We start from the raw sequence: 17,500 nt of genomic DNA, 5'->3' as shown, positions 1-17,500 counted from the left end.
ACGCCCTTTGTTCCCTCAGGATACCGGAGCCCATGTGCACCATTGGTTTGGAATCAGGGTTTTCCAACTCCCCTAGGTTGACTCGCCGTATCCACCAACCCGGTTAAAGCGCCGGACGTTTGCTTTTCGTCCTCTCAATTTCGTAAACAACACCCCCATCACGAGAAGGCAGTGAGTAGGACTTCCCTGGCAGAGGCTACATATTCGCTGGCCATGTGAGAGCATTTCGAGAGGGAGAGCGGACTCTCCCCACTCTCGGCAGTACCAGGGCGTTTGGGGACACCATGGTGATCTAGCTTCAATTGATTCACGCTTTCAACTATGGGAGTTCTTGAAAATGGCATAAACTACTATTGCTGATTTAATTTGAAGTCTATTCAGTTCTACAGGATTATTAGGTTTCTTTGTGTACCTAATTGTTTAACATATCCTCCAGAAGTTTATAGAATAACAAGATTACAGATAATCATTAAGATATATTTGTTTTCCAAACATAAATTAACCTTCTAAGTAAAGCCTCTTTTACTATTCCCACCTTAGGTCTTCTATTTTGAGGTTAAAGAGTAGAAAACTTCAGCAAACTAGAAACCGGATTAAGAAGTCGGTGTCTCTGAACACGTTCAGAAAATACAAATGTTGACAATCCTTACAAAACACGTTCTCCTTAAAGTCTTATCTTTTCTATCTCATATTAGTGGTGTGAATTATTAACGTTGAATTGATGACGTTCTAAAGAGCTACAGATAGAACCCACCTGTATTAGAATAATCTTGATCGTCGCGTTATTGCCTAACTACCGTGGGTATGTACAGAATTCAATATCATTATATAATAAAATCATGTTATTATTTTCTAAAATAGACCATGATAAACTTACTGTACACTCAGGAAAAGATAGCAGAATCAAATGATTGACAAAATCCTTCGGATATCCATCCAATGAATTGGAGGTGTAATAACAAAGAGAGAAAGAGAGTATGCAGTGGGGAAAAAAATCAACAACGTAAATTTTTGTTAACTATAGAATAAGAGTTTAGACATAAAGTTACCATAGAAACTGTCAACAAGATCATTGATGGATAAGGTTATACATGATCCAAGATTATTTATCCATACAAATAATTGCGTGTCAAGTGAGATAATGCTCGAACAGTCAAACTACTGCCACAGTCTTTGGCCTAGGAGTCATATCTACAAGGCAGTGAAACAGTGTTAGGAAATGAAGTCTAATAATAACCAAAATAGGTTTGTACTTCACTTATCTACCAGACGATTGCCCCCCACTAGTTTAATATTCTAGTGCCTACTTTTCTTCCTCACACCGTAAAATCCTGCTCACCACGTGAAGGTAGAAAGTAGGAATTCACTATAAGAGGCTACAGACTTGTAGCTGTTTCGGTTTAGGAGCCCGGACAGTATCCTAACCCTTACACAAATCGAATGATGTGTGGTGTGTATATGTCTGATACCTTCTTGTACCAATGTTTATATATTTAAAGAATGTAGCTGTAAGAAGACATTTTGAAAGATAACTTTGAAGTTTTCCAATTGTTCACCATTCAAGAGTATTTGTGAGGAAATGTTTTATTACTTGAACAATAGAAGTCTAATTTGTTTGCCACGTTCTCTTATTAGACTAAATACTGAGGCCAGAGAGGCAACTCCGTCCTGATAAATAGATGTTTAGATTACCTTGGTTACAGCTCAGCATCAATCAGTGTTATCAGTCAAAACGTGTGACTGTTCAAGGTACAGGACATTAAGAAATGAATGAAATAAGTATACTTGGAGTAGAGAATTACAGTTTGAATTCTGATTGGTAAATACCATCGAGTAATATCAATCAAGCCCAAACATAACAATACTAAATCCGAGTCTTATAGTGAACATCAACAACTGAATGTAAGTATATCCAACCAACAAGTTCTAAATAAGAAGAAACATTAGTGTTAAAAGCCAACAGTAGTTAAAACATTATTTACAGTTCAATAGTCCTTGACAAAATGTATGAATGACCGATGTGTTCCTTACTTTACCATGTAATCTTTTACTTCGTAAAAACTATTAGGAAGAAGTCAGTCAGTCACAACGTAGAACTTCGTACGTACGTACATCAGTTCGAGTTGCCATACCATATTAGCACAGAGATGTAGTTGTCGATTCAAATCCCATAGTGGTAGAAGTAGTAAGAGTATAAGCATCAAGTGAAAGATTAGGGTTTGAAGATGTTATTCAAGAAGTAAAATTCAATGAAATAAGTTTAGAGAGAGAAAAAAGATAGAGACATGAAGAAGTCACATAAATATACATATAACAAAACATTTAACTTACAGAATTAGCTAGAATGTCCATAGCAGGCAACAAAACACAAGTAGATAGTATTTCTATTAAAAAACTAGACAACGACCTGAAAATAAAGAAGCATTACATCAATATTTCGAAATAACAACAGAGCTATTTCATTTGTAGTAAAGAAACACCAACATATTAACTACATTAATAGAACGCACCGTTACTGATTGGTTGATGAGTCGTTTGTGCATTTTCGCGTCTAACATGTCCCCATTCCCAACCTATTCCAAGATGCACTGATTACTGATGTAAGAATAAGCTATAAGAAAGTTAGAGATGGTCAAACCAGGGGGGATACGGGATAAATCTATAATGTTTTTGGCACTTGAATCATGTCTTAGAATGCTAACTTTTTCGCCGTGGTCAAAACGCAATAATTGTTACCGATGGTTAGAGACTTTAGATGATATACTTTAACATTAGCAACAATGATGGAAATACATTCAACCCCTTCATATCATAATTTCATTCGTTTCTTCTGAATTATCTACTACAAATGCCCAAGTTATTTCGAACCCGACTTTTATTAATGTCGTCGTGCAGTGTCAATATTAAATGACTTAACCATAAGCAACATTTTTTGCTAGTTCCTACGTTATAACTAATATCTAAAACGCTTTGCTATGGTTGAAGGTGGGAAGTTTTTTCTGTCCCTTGAAATAGTCGCGTGTTATGACCTCTTTAAAGAAATACCTGTTCATTGACCTCATGTGGTGACGGTTTCGCAAAAGTGAGGATGGAGAGCGGATGTGGGGCACTTAAACCAGGTTGATATATACAAGGGCTAATGACATATGAATTGCCCCAACGACTTTTACATCGCGCATCATTTGTCGACACTGAGACTGAATGAAAAAAAGTGGATAGGTGTCCAGTTTATCACATGGTGGCGCAGTATGAAAGATAGTTGTGTATGACCGACATCTTTCGGTTCATAACAACTCCCCAGTTGGAGTCTTAAAGATTGTACACCACAGTGGCCTGATACTTCATTAGATATGCCTCAGAATAGAAGACAGTGGCACTTTTACTGTAGTTTTCCATAACTATCGTTACTCAAGTGAAAAAATCTCCCCTAACCGAATGAAGATTTTTATCTGTATTTTAAACTGAACTGTATCTCTTAACATACAATATAATTGGCCTTTTACCGACTGATTGTTCTACCCTACTTTTCTTGTTCTCTTCACAATGTCATCACTTTTCATTGTATGGAGGGTTTTTTGTGCCCTATTGTACCATAATTTGTCCATAAAATAAAAACACTTGAAATCCTATTACCACTGATACTGTTCCTACCTCTACTATTCTGGGATTTGACATGGCAACTTCATCTTTCCATGCTAATAAGGAATGGGAACTTGAACCGATGTACATTCATACAGGTTCTACGTTGTGACTTACTGACTAAATGTAAAATTAGCTGTTCATATCAACTAATCATAAACATTCGAGAAACTGGTGTGCATGTGCATCAGGTCGAACTGCTTTCATCTTATACCAACATAAAAAGAAAGAAGAAGTTAACTCGAGCTGTTCTTGAACAATATCAGATTTATTAAAGTTTGTTAGTGGTTTACATGAACACAGATGAAGTATGCGGATATTTTAAGCGAACTCTTACAGAAAATTGGTTAATAATCACCGTTTATCTTGTAACAAAAGCTTTATGAGGAATGGTCAGTGTTAAATACCTCTACTGGACTCATTTTTATTTGACGTTAACTTATCATCGAAGAGAAATAAACAACTATCTTAGTTCTTTCATTGGGATTTTATGTGAAATTTAAATTATCAAGAAAAAATTTCTAAATTAACAGTATGAAATGGAATGGACGATATACATCCTGTTACTTACGGATTACAACCCAGTTCCATAAACTTCTGAAAAAATAACGCACCAGTTGAAGCACTACGTGAAACAACAGGTGATTTACGACCACGCTCTGAACTACCATACGCATGTCCAGGAGAGTTGTGGATAGGTCGATTACGTCGAAGGCGATGACCGTGATCAACAGAAGGCTCTTTTGATTTATGCATTTCTGATGATGAAAGACTGGGCGGCATGCCGAGAACTGGTAATAACCGGTTGACCACTGCACGTAAATACATTACTTCGGCTTGTCTTGAATACAGAGCTGCATGCAATCGATCTCCAAAAGCACACAAAATAGCTTCTTCAGAACAAGATTTCAAAGGACTTTAGAAGTAAGAAGATTAATAAATATTTAAAGGTCAGATACCTTTTAAGAAAATGATTCTCCTTTAACATGGTCTGGGTTTCATCGTGTATGTCACTAACACCGGTAGTATTTAACCTATCTATGGAGGAAACAAATAAAGTAAGGATAAACAAACATTTAACGGTGAGCGCCGTCATAACGTGGAAAAATAGAATACAATGAATCATTTCATGGCAGAACATATATACGTAACTTTTTGCAACATACTAGAACAAATCTAATTTAACGAGCAGTGTTGTTAATTGAGTTGAACCATTCGATTTTTAAGTTTATAATGCGTTTTACTTACTACTTAAACACAGGTAGGTGACCTCACAGGTTATAGTTTTGTGACTCAATATTTGATTACCATTTCCTAGATGTATGAAAGCCTGAATGCAAATTTCGACAAGATCTGTCGTATTTTAATCATCAAGGTCGATTGCCTAAGTATATCTCTATTATGATTTCCCCACCAAACTACAAAACATGGGCCTATATAATCTACAAAGCCGAAAAACAATAAAAATGACTATGGATGCATAACTAATGTCAATCAGGAATAGATCCATGGTATTATGTACCAGTTCTATAAATGATCGTTGAGGGGGGTGATAAATATTTCTACTAAACCATTTGCCTAAATAACTATGGAAAATATTGCTAGTTGTTTAAAAATGACTGATACATTTATCTGAATAACAGAAGTGATAATAGTCAATGTTCCTATTACGTTATATCCTAGATCTTCATTATGTGGATCTCCCATCGTTTATAACGGAAGAAATTCAAAGATCATTATCATTCGGTATTCCATGAGAAAAAATTCACTTATGTGGGAATTTCTCGGTTTAAATGACAGTAACCTAAATTGAGCATACAAAGTATACGACAAGTTACTCATGCTTGAAGTAACAAGTCTGACATAAATATAAAATGATTTCATTTTATTATTTTCTACCGATTATTTAGTTGATCTAGCAATCATTTACTTTGGACACTTAATCCATAAGTACGACTATAGAATGACAACAACACCTATGTACTCTCAAGGAAGGAAAACGGTAACATAATGGTTACGAATCGAACAAAGTAAACAATGGGAGAGGACTTGAAAAATAATTGATCGGTAAGAAATATCAGACGCAAACGAAAAGTTTCATACTTAATTACTGGCACTACTGACAAATAATTTTGTGAATGAGACTGAAACCTTGAAGCAATAGTTGAAAAAATTATTCGAAATGTTCATTGAAACCCTAGGTTTAGTTCTAAGCAATAGTCTTAGGATACTGAATATGTCTCTAATAACCCCAAGACATCGAATGGCTTACAAAACCTGCATGTTATTTGATTGAAGGATGTTAGTAACTTGACGATTGCCAACAATGTGAGAAAATTAAGACACTTAAAATGATGCAAAAAATGCCCTTACATTGGTGGAAAATGTTTTGCCAATCAAATTCCATTGAAATACTTATCAGTATTTGAACGCCCCCAAATGCCCTGATACGGCCAACAGTGAGGAGAGTTCGCTCTCCCTCTCGAAATGCTCTCACATGGCCACGCGTATATAGCCTCTGTCACACAAGTCCTACTCATTGCCTTCTTGCACCACAGGTGTTGTTTACGAAATTGAGAGGACAAAAAGTGAATGTCCGGCGTTTTAACTGCATTGGTGGACATGGAAAGTCCACGTAGGGAAGTTGGAAAACCCTGATTCCAAACCAACGATGCACGTGGGTTGACTCCAGTATCCTGAGGGAACAAATGGCCAATGAATTAATCGTTGGTCACCGGCTACCATGGGGCTGCATCTCCTCACGATGCTCCACTGCCTCGTAGATCAGATCTTTAGGTCGATGGCTCCTGATGTGACCCCCTAAGAAAACCACCTGCTTCAGTTTGGGCACCTGGGCAGTATCACGGCCTTCACAAATCGAATGAGATTTGTGCGGCTCATATGTACCTGGTGCTTCCTTGTACCAATATTTATGTGTTTAAATAAATAAATAAATTTGACCACCTTTTATTTACTTGGAATATAACAAAAATGTAATACGTAGGTATCATTGTTCCATTGTACTATTTAAACTTGGATTAATGTGAATTTGCTTATTTATTCTCTGAAGGAGTGGCTTACATGGAGTCACGAAACGTCAGAAAATCTTATTTTTCTACTCATTGGGATATTACAAATATATTAATTTATTTAAAAATGTAATACATAAGTAACCGTTGTATCCAAGTTATTTTTTATTGTAAACATATTATGGTAGATATCTATGCAGCAACACAGTACTCCTGTCAAAATAGGTGCATCTTATTAATATACAGAGGTTAATCTTTTACTCTTCAATCTACAAAGCGTTTTAACCTTAGTTTATGGTAACGTATACTGGATGTAAACAGACGATATGATTAGACCAGATAGTCAAATAAACTTAGATTCAAGAAAAGTTTGAAATGAACTGGGCAAAAGAGATGCTAGTACAAATGTGCACACTCAGGATTTGTATCATTTTGAAGTATAAGCATGAGTTAAACGTTAAAACTAAACGCGTATGAAAGAAACAGCTTACCAGAAGTAAGTGATAAAATATGTACAATATGGTCGAAGAAATGTGGTATGAACCGGTTAATAATAAACTCCGAAAGATCAATCTGTAGAGTAAAAATTTTCTTACTAAAGTAACATACATTTTTGACTCTTTGGACAATTACTGCACAAGAATATTGTAAAAACATCTTCAACTGTACCATAAAATCTGGGTTTGAAGTGAACGGCCTGAAGATATATAGTGTCAGACGATCATACATACCTGTACCAAAATTCGATGTACTCTTTAAGTAGTAAGTCAAATATCTAAGCAATCAGAAGAATAAATTGAGATTACCGATTGCAGAGCTTCGTTAGATCTACTTCCAATTGTAACCTTTGTATGGTCGAAGTAAGCATCTGTTGGCCTATGACAAGAAATCAAAGATATTCCAAGTAACCCACTCATGCACATTCTTTTTCGGCCTTAAATACTCTTTGCTGAAGATAAGCATTTTTACAGTAGGCTGAGTTCTTTCAGTCACCATACACTTGCTACAGATATGAATATTAAGTCATCTTACCTCAAAATCACGCAGAAGATGTAGCCCATGAGCGTGAATGACAATGCTATCCAAATAAACACTATCATAACTTAAGATACTCCCATGACACTGTAGAATATATCTAAATCAAACAACGCATTCCACTGTAATTTCAGGTTTATTCACTTTCATGTGCATATGTAAGTGAGAGATAGACCTTTAAAGCACCTGGATAATGAATTTTTTGGTTCACTGATGTTCAAATTAATCCTGCAAACTACGCAAAGCACAACGAAAATAGTGTTGTGATAGTTATGGAGAATCCAAAGTACTATTTGTATTTATAACACTCGTAGCCATTCCAACAAACTATATTTTTAAAGTCAACTGTAAATAGAAAGTGTTTTCTATTGTTGCGTCAGACTGTTAACTTAACGCATGTAGCAATAATCACACACATTCTAAAGCAACGCAATAATTCCAATTTTCCGCAAGATTCACTGGCTCGCAACCCGTAACTGAAAATTACTATGTGCTAAATAGTGACTAGCTCTGAGAGTAAATTCTAAAAGTTCTAGTGGAAAGCCGTCGCTAATGGAGCTCAAGCGCGTTGAGTGTGAGGCAGTTACCCACCTAAGACAATGGAAGATGACTGAGAAACATCTTGGATTGGTTGAAGTTAGACATTAACACCTTAGGACGCCGACTCAGTGGTCTATAGTGTAAGCTTTTTCCTGATACTGAAGAGTCCGGGTTTGAATGCTCCTGCGGGACCGTGAATGCACACTGGTGAGGAGTCTCATACAAAGACGAAACGGCCGTCCAGTGCTCGCAAATTTTCAATGGTGGTCTTACATTGGTCAGTCATGAGTTCAATGAAATTATAAATCTCCATTGTAAATAACTAAGTTAGTGAGTTGGTAATACAAACAATTTGAGGATGTCGAAGTGTAAGAATTAAATGGGAAGAAGGGATTACAATTAGGAAAATCGGGAGTAGTTACAAATATATGATTATGATACCAGTTGTAAATAATGGGACATGTGTCAGGTACACCGAGTTAAAGCTTGTAGTGATAGTCCTTGGGTGAGTGCGTGTTTTTCAAGTCTCCTCTTGAAGTTATCCACTGGGGAGGCTGTGGTAACCTCCGCGAGGAGAACATCCAATGTAGGGGGAACTCCTAATGAGAAAAAGTGAGCTAGTACCTGGTTGTTCACTTTGGTCTACGATTTATCGGAGGTGTTTCAAGGGGCGTAGCAGTGATGTTCTGATAGGATCCACATGCTGGGATGAATTGGGTTACCTTGTATATCATATTTCATTCACAGATCACCACTAATTCTCTCAGCTCAACTAGGATAATCCCAAGTATTGGAGTCTCTTTTCGTGAGATTTATTCCTTGGCCCTGTAACCACTTAGTTGCTCGTCTTTATACTTGGTCATGGAGATTTTCGCTTTTTTTGAAAGGAGAGGGTGCAATATTGTAGACTTCAAGGTACGACCGTGTGTATGTAGCAAAAAGAGTTGAGGACAATTCTGCAGTGATTGCATCAAGTTACTTTCGCATAAATAGGATAGTTGAGTTTTCCTTGATTGAATCCCCTATGGATTTTGAGCCGATATCCAAGCTCTCTTTGATTACACTATTCCCAGATAATGATTTGAGTAGACCATTGGGAAAGTGTTTCCATGGAGGAAGTAGATTCTTTATGTCGAGTGAAGGCGAACGTTCATGACATGACATTTCGACAGGTCACGTTTCAACCCACTATCTACTGCCCATTTTTTTGTTGTTGTGAGTTCATTGTGAAACTCAAGTGAATACATTTTGCTATTTATGGACCTCCAGATTTGCATGTCGTTAGAATACACCAGATCTACCCAGATCATTTTATCTATAAGGTCATCAACGAAGATCAAGAGGAGGCGTGCACCTAAGATAGTCCCCTATGAAACGGCTGATGCTGTGACTCTGTAGTTCGCATACCTCTTATTTACCCTGATACGATACGTTTAACTATTTGGGTGGTCTCAGAGCCAAGGTGGAAGCGGGTCAATGAAACCTGTGTCCACTACCTTAGCTTTGAAGAGTTCGTACGGCATTGTGTAGAGGGCTTCTGAGAAGTTGAGAAATATTGCATGGACTGGTAACATTTGATCTCACTAGGTCGTCCAGCTGTTCCATGGTGTGGGAGGACTGAGCCCACAAAACCTATCTTTCCTATACCTGTGATAAAGTTCGTGGAGGATGTTGCTTTTGTCCATATTTTCCCTCGTTTACCTTTCCATTACCTCAACAATACTGGCAGTAATGCGGCTGGTCTGCAATGGCTTCTTGTGGAGGTTGAAGAGTAAAAAGTCTGTGTTCATTCTGTTGAAAGTTCCTGCAACTCTACCAAGTGCCTGAACAGATCACGTGCAGTGTACCGGCGGTTCTCGTACATTGTTTTAGTATTATTTGGCAGATTTTGTTACATTCTAGGGACTTTCCTTGGCGTGGAGATATTAGTTTTTTCGATACTAACACAGGAGTCAACTTGGTATTTTCCCAAACCTCAACTGGCGCTGTAATTGAGAAGTGTTCAACGGTTACAGGATCCTGGTTTTACTGGTTTATGGAGCTGTCAGAAAATATCTCTGTTATCCATAAGTTAGTAAGATCATCGCTATTTGACATTTCAAGAGAACAGAACCCCTGGTTTGTAAACTTTCTCTTAGTCGTGAATCTGTAGAAACACTTGGGAATATTTTGTACTTTGGCTGCTAGCTTGATCTTAAGACGTCTATCGCTTCGAACTTTTGTATTACATCTGTCTGTCAACTCCGAGTAAGAGCTACTAGCATAGTCTTTTTAAAAGACATAAGTGGCCCGAGATCAGACCTCAATCGGGTTGTATGAATGACTGTTAGTGGAATACACATGTTTTCAATCGTCGTATATAATCATAGACTTAAATCGCATCAGTAAATAACAGAATTAAATAAGTCAAATACGAGGATGGATTTTTGAATACGTATATTTCGTACAATCGTTGATCGGAAAGCAAAGCAAAGCAAAATGGTGGGCAATGGAGAGGGCGTGTGAGCCAACTCAGTTTAACTAAGCTTCAATCGATATTTATAGTCAAACGAAAATAAATTACAGACATGGGTAAGATAAGAAATACACATGTATACGTTTAAATAAAAACAGTCGAGGTTGATAAGCGAACAAGTGACAGGACAAAAATGTGGCTTATGAAGAATACGTAGATTGAGCTATCTAGAGGCTAGAATGACCTATATAGCCTTGATATAATGCCGGTTACCACACGACCTTCCACTTGTGCTAGGCTATCTTTTGAGCTGATAGCATTCTTTGACTAGCTTAGCGCAGGATCTTCTCTTCCCAAGTGTATATTTTTTTTGGAGTGTGTTGTGTAGGGTAGAATTCTTAATGGCGTCCCTCACTATCTTTCAGTGTTCATCCACCATTGGTACGCACTTCCCTCAAGGTTGTTGGGGTATTGATGGTTGCACAGTCTGCCATGGCATAGTTAAGGTTGCAAACGTCCTCGTACTTCAGAAATATCTAGTCTGTGACCACAATAAACATGATTTTGCAATGGTCGTTACTTCATATCGGTGCGTGGAAATGGACATTGTCAACTATAAATCGATCATTTGTCATCGAATAATCGAATTGTGAGGGTTTTCCTTCCCTACCTATATTTTTAGGAAGTTCTGAACCTCTAATAGTCGTGACGTGTCGCTTATGGAACCATCCTGTCAGGGTTGTGTCCCGCTTTCTGGGGAAATGATTTTTGGAGTCTACAGGCAGTAGGATTTGGTGGAACGCCAGGTGTGGTGGTTTTAATATCGTTAAGATTGACCCATCTTTTCGGCCGTTAGTACCTGTAGGAGCCCGGCATACTCCTCTAATCAAGTGCCTCGTGCAACTCACATTGGAGTAACACCAGCATGATTCTGTGACCTCGATTAATCCTCCACCATGTGCTGTTACGACCCTGAAGTGACTTTAATGTATATCACCACCTCACCTGTTTTTCATGCCCTTTTGTATCAAAAGAGACATCTGGATAGTGGATAGAAAGTTAGCTTAAGTAATGCATTTCAAGTTAATGGCAGACGAAGCACACTTATTTTGCAGAAACAATCACTATCAAACGATTCCGACTTCACCTGTGTATACTGAGGTGAAGTGTGGTCAACAAATCGTTCACAATGACCAAGTGTTCATAAGGTATTCTTTAATAATTTTTCAACCTTCCTCTTTCAACTTCCAATACTTATTTCGTACACAATTCTATTAATATTCACATGTTTATCTGCCTTTATTTCTATCTATTTTGGAAGACTGTATGGTCGATGATATGACGGGAAGAAAGTTCAAAACTAGATTAATTTATTTTTTATGATTATTGTTCAATATTACTTCATCTTAATTCAATATGATGATTAGTGAATGTAGTATTTGTTTTATTGGCCCATATGATATTTTATTCTGTATAAAGTACGATATTGTTGTATTAAATATACATGAATTATGCTCAGCATGATTTACAGCATGTGATTTGTTATAACTGAATTTTTCATACATGTGATTCCATCTTAATTACTAATAAAGGTTCGGATGGTTTAAATGGTTGTGGACGGAATAAAAGCCTTCGCCTAACGGGCTTCCATGTCTAGTAGCTGTGGATCACCAATACCTCCAGCCAAGATCGTAGGTATATTAACGATAATAAAGGAAAAAAAAGGAATTTGGTGAATCATAAAAATATGTTATCCTTAAGAATAAGTCAAGTTTCCTATTAAAGGACTAGCTCAGTAGGCAGCGAATTGCAGCATTTGAAATGTCTTATAGGGTAGAAGTTGTGTCTGCAGTCTGTTCTGCTATGTTGGGTTTCCAGTTTCTGGGTGTTACCTCTTAGGTTAGTGTTGTGATTAAGCTTAAGAAGATGTTTAAGGGGATGACCAGAAATGTTAAGAGTACTCTAAGTCATAAGGTCACCTCTAAGACGCCTGTACTCTAACGGGTAAAGGTTAAGTGAACGGAGGCGCTCTTCATAAAGTCTGAATTCGAATCCTTGAACGGATTTCGTGCCTCGACGTATGATACGTTACAGAGTGTCCATTTCCTTTTGGAGGGAGGGAGGAAATACTATGTTTCCGTATTCTAAACGGGGACGAATAAAACTGTTGAGGACTATGTGGAAAGTTCTACCGTCAAACTGGCCAAAAATACGCTTCAATGTTACCAGTGCAAGGTTTGATTGGTAGGTATTTTTGTCACAGTTAGCGTACGACTTCAGGTCATATGGTACCAACACTCCTAAATCTTTTTCGACTTATGGTACTTCTAGAGAGGAGTTTCCTAAGTTGTAACTATAGTCTGCAACATATCGCAGGTGGACTACTTTACAATGTGAAGAGTTGAAGGTATATCCTCCGTGGTCTGCCCAACTTTGAAGTCGAGTCAGATCCTCCTAAAGTGCCAGCATATCCTCTTGGTCGCGTTTTTCCTTCTAAAGTTTCATATCATCAGCAAAAATCAATAAGTCAGACGATACTTAGTGTGAAAGATCGTTCATATAGATCAAGAAGAGGAGAGGTCCTAGTATTGAGCCCTGGGAGACCCCACTAGGACATACCACAGCCTGAGAGAAAGTGAAGTTAACCCTGACCTTAAAATGTGGATTTTTTAGATATGATGTTGGCCAGTCAATCAGAGGTAGTTTGATACCTAATAGTTTAAGCTTATTGATAAGACATATATGGTTGGCCCTATCAAAAGCCTTTGAGAAATCAAGATAGATAACATCAATCTCCCCCTTACGATCAAGGATGCTTATCCATCTGTCCACCGCAGTCAGCAGGTTAGTTATACAAGAGTGACCCTTCCTGAAACTATGCTGCTGGAGTGAGAAGAACTTTAGGGATAATAAGTATTAGTATACAGCACTGCATATCAGGGACCCCGTAGTTTTAGAAGGTATAGAGAGAGGGGCCACTGGTCGGTAGCTTGGGGGTTCGCTACGTCGACCTCCTTTGTAAATTGGTGTGATGTGAGCCTGCTGCCAATTTTCCAGTAGTTGGCCTCGGCTTAGCGAGTGTGAGAACAACACGCTAAGCGGTGTTGCCAGGATTGAAGCTGCTTCCCTCAGTATAGCAGAATGAACCATATCCGGTCCGCGAGAAGTGTCTCTTCTTATGTGCTGCAGTTTACGGAACACCACGTCAGCGCTCAGATCCACTTCGGAAAGTCCTGTGCAGGTGCAGGCGAAGCTTTCATCAGTGCGGTTGATGTGGGTCGGCTGAGATGTCTGAGAGTATCATTCAGTTAAAAGGTTAGCAGCATCGCCTTCGTTATCGGTCGGACCATTAGGACCCAGCAGTTGGGAAACTTCAGTTTTTGCTTGTCGAAAAGAAGCTGCGTAACGGAACAAGCTTTTCGGATTGGAAACAAATTTATCCATAGGTTTGGTCTGGTATTGAAGCCTGTCTTCCGTTATTGCCATTTTGCAAATGTTCCTTATATGTTTGTATTGCCTGTACACGCCTTTGTTATAAGCTCGTTTATATTCAGTCCAACAGTGCCTTTTGCGGCTTAGCAAACAAAGAGTGCGGTTCTTGATGATTGTAGACTGTTTGTAGCTTTTTGGGACCGTTTGAGGAACTGAATGCTTATTAGCACATAAGGGCGTGTGCAGTGAGAAATCCAAATGAGCATCCACTTGAAGTTGAGGGTGGACATTCCAATCCACCTGTTGTAGATAGTCGTGTAAAGCTAACACATTCAACCGTTTGAAATTTTAGCGCTTGTTGTTGGTGGGATATCTTAGTTCAGTTTTGCGGACAAAACTGAAGGATAGAACGACGTCATCACCTTTCCCCAGGGGATCCAAAGTTGAGAGGTCGTCGACTAGGAATTCTTCATCTGTGAATACCCAGTCTAAGCACAATAGCGTCTGACTGTTTCTCCAAGTTGCCGACTTCACATTTTCGAATAATCCCAGATCTTCAATGAGGTTGAAGAACCGAGCTTCAGTAGAGTTTTCACCTCCAATATAGGTATGTTCCGCGAAGTTGACTCTAGGAAGATTGAAGTTCTCTAGAATCATAATATGAGAGAATTGGAGACGCGTAGAGCGGGTAAATCCTTCCAGGAAACGAGCATGTTTTACAAAAAAAGACTGTAAGGATAGACTGTGGTTAGAGTTACTCTGAAAAATGTGACATATTAGGACTGGAACCTTTTTTGAAGACGAGAGTAAAATTTAATTTTATGCTTTATCCCACGCTCTTCGAATCCAGTTTTAAGCATCACTGATTTGTTTAATTATAAACTAACAAATCGCACCAGGCTAGGCGAAATACAGCATCGTAGATCTAACGTATATGTCTTCTGTCATTTGGAAGATGTTACCAGGTGGATTACTTAAAATGATACCGTAAGTTATTCATTCTAGGCGGATCCAATATACCAGGTAATCTAGCAGTGTGGCGAGTACTTCCCCAAGGAATTAAGGGATCCTTGTCAATCAATGGACGTAGTTCTGCCCATACAATACAGATGGAACCAATAAACTCAATAGGGATCAGTCATGAACACAGAATTAAAATGACTGTGAAAAATGAAGGGTGAAGTAGAAAATCGGTTTCAGCAAGAAATTAATGGTAAGGAAACGAGCAGAAATGAAAGAATATAAGTGTAGGCAAATGCAAAGTATAACCTTATTTTGTATCAAAAATTAAACATATACAGGACGGATGGGTATTCAGAGTAACTTTATGTTTGAAGAGAAACAGGTGGTTAATAAAATACTATGTCAATACAGAAACAGCATTTTTCGAGAACCGAGGTGCATATCAGAGGTTTCTAAGGCTATCATTCACAACTCACACATGAAATAGCCTCAACTACAAAGCAACAGGAATCTCTAATTTCAATTTGGAGGGTATCTCAAAGTAATTCGGGTGATATGTTTAAGGATTTAACTTTAAAATGCTTTATCATTTCCCTTTAGAATATAAGCGGTTGGGAAGCCATAGTTTAGGGACCGACATCACCTGAATATCCCTGGGGATCTTATAGAATACTTGGAAAAGTTCAACAAACAGTTCAATGTCATGCCATGGCAAGTATTTCTGACTTTTGGAGCAATATTCTATGAGATTAGGACTATTCAGTCTACAGTTGTACTTTTTGTTTTTCTTACTCATGTTGCGCGATATCAGAAAATGAAAGCTGTAATGCATTTAAAAACTTGAGAGTTTTAGTGTTCCACCTGTCTTATTATGTTACCTGTACTCTGATCTACTGTAAGATAAGCTGAAGTCTTAGTTTGGTTATCATCATCTTAATAATCTTCAGCACTTATCTACGTCCATTTTGGAAGACAATTAAGTGAGTTAAGATCTAGATCTACTTATCCATTATGACATTTTTATTATATGGATTGGTAGTGTAAAAGAAATGTTGCGTGGTGAATTTTCAGTATGTATTTGAATGTGTATGGACAGGTGAAATGTCATAAATTATTTCAAGTCACTGTAAGTAGGAGCCCCTAAAATTGGTAGGTTGATAGTTTTCACGTTTTAACGTTCATGGACTCATACTAAGTACCAACTGAGTTATAGACTGCTTTTTCATCGCATTCGATGGTCTTTGGTGGTTTCTCACACTTTTGATCAGCTTTCAGTTCATTCTCTATGTTATGCAATGGCAGTTCACTAAACTGTTCTTGTTGGGTTGATTTGCTTTTTGAGATGAGTTTTTGGGGTTGTAAAATCAAAAATAGAGTGTGGCAAAACATGCTGAACAACCTTTATTCCCATAGTTTTCTCTTTGAGCTCATCACATGACACTAAATTATGCTACCATGGTTATCAGTAAACGACCAGAAAACCGGTTCTGGATCATTATTTACTGTTTCAACAACTAATTCATTGTTCCTAAACATCAGGAATGCGAATTTACAAGCTTCAGTCATAAGTTAAAACCTATGATATTTGGAAACTGGTTGGATTTTTCAATTTTTAATGTCGTTTCTTGACATTAATGCAAACAAATCCTCCAAATACCGCATTGTTCCATTCGTAATTTGTTTAGTATTTAATGGATGAACGCAAATCAGTTCATTTATTTACGTCTTTTTTTCGTGTTGAAATACAGTTCCAGATGTCTTGTGGAGATGTATAGTTTATATCGTCACTCCTGCTGTTATTTTAGTAATGTATCGATTGACAGATTATCTCATAGGCGTTAACTCGGTGGTCTGTGAAGACTAAATCGGTATTAATTAGCCTCCTGGAGTGGTCTTTTGTATTATTTTACCCAACATTACTCTTCAATTTATACAAAAGTTATATTACAACATTCAGTTTTCTGATGGTGAGGTTTTAGCCAAATGAACAGCACATTTTAGACAATACTAACTAAATTGCTATGACCCTAGTATGTGTTGCACGTAGCTAACTGTGATCAAGGGATAGTCCTTTGAATAATCATATCTGCGATCGGGAAATATTTCTCCATTGAAAAAGGCTAGGTTGACTAATTTTTATATTTTTTGCAGACTTATCAAGAGTGATAATTGCTCCGCACTTATTCTCACTTGTTACTATTTGTTAAATGGTATATTCATATCATAAAGATATTAAGTAAGTTAGTATTTTTTTCATACTCCATTCCTACCTTTTTAACTATAGATGGGTTACCATACGATTGGAAAGACATACTTTTCAATAAATTTATGCCTGGTGTTATTATTGCTGTGGAGTGGTGTTCACTGGTACACAGATTCAGAATCTAATAGATGTATACTCACTCGG

General features: G+C 37.6%; 1 protein-coding gene across 2 annotated transcripts; it reads right to left on the bottom strand.

The window, feature by feature from the left end:
• Window positions 1-793: 793 nt before the first annotated feature.
• Window positions 794-7,996, bottom strand: Smp_175330.1 (hypothetical protein; the record flags this gene model as incomplete). Of its 2 annotated transcripts, none has more annotated exons than XM_018798498.1 (10): window positions 7,701-7,996; window positions 7,582-7,671; window positions 7,475-7,544; window positions 7,400-7,443; window positions 7,278-7,365; window positions 7,160-7,241; window positions 4,599-4,677; window positions 4,211-4,555; window positions 2,332-2,407; window positions 794-922 (listed from the first exon to the last, which is right to left on the bottom strand). In XM_018798498.1, the coding sequence occupies exons 1-10, from the start codon at window positions 7,766-7,768 to the stop codon at window positions 794-796; spliced, it is 1,071 nt and encodes a 356-aa protein (XP_018646717.1). In that variant the 5' UTR covers window positions 7,769-7,996. The 2 variants fall into 2 exon arrangements, with proteins under 2 accessions (XP_018646717.1, XP_018646718.1); XM_018798509.1 differs by having other exon boundaries at window positions 7,582-7,667.
• Window positions 7,997-17,500: the final 9,504 nt, after the last annotated feature.

The sequence above is a fragment of the Schistosoma mansoni genome (genome assembly GCF_000237925.1).
Source record: "Schistosoma mansoni, WGS project CABG00000000 data, supercontig 0154, strain Puerto Rico, whole genome shotgun sequence".
Lineage (NCBI taxonomy): Eukaryota > Metazoa > Platyhelminthes > Trematoda > Strigeidida > Schistosomatidae > Schistosoma > Schistosoma mansoni.
The sequence above is the reverse complement of the archived record's forward strand: the minus strand, read 5'-3'. Positions and strand labels throughout refer to the sequence as shown.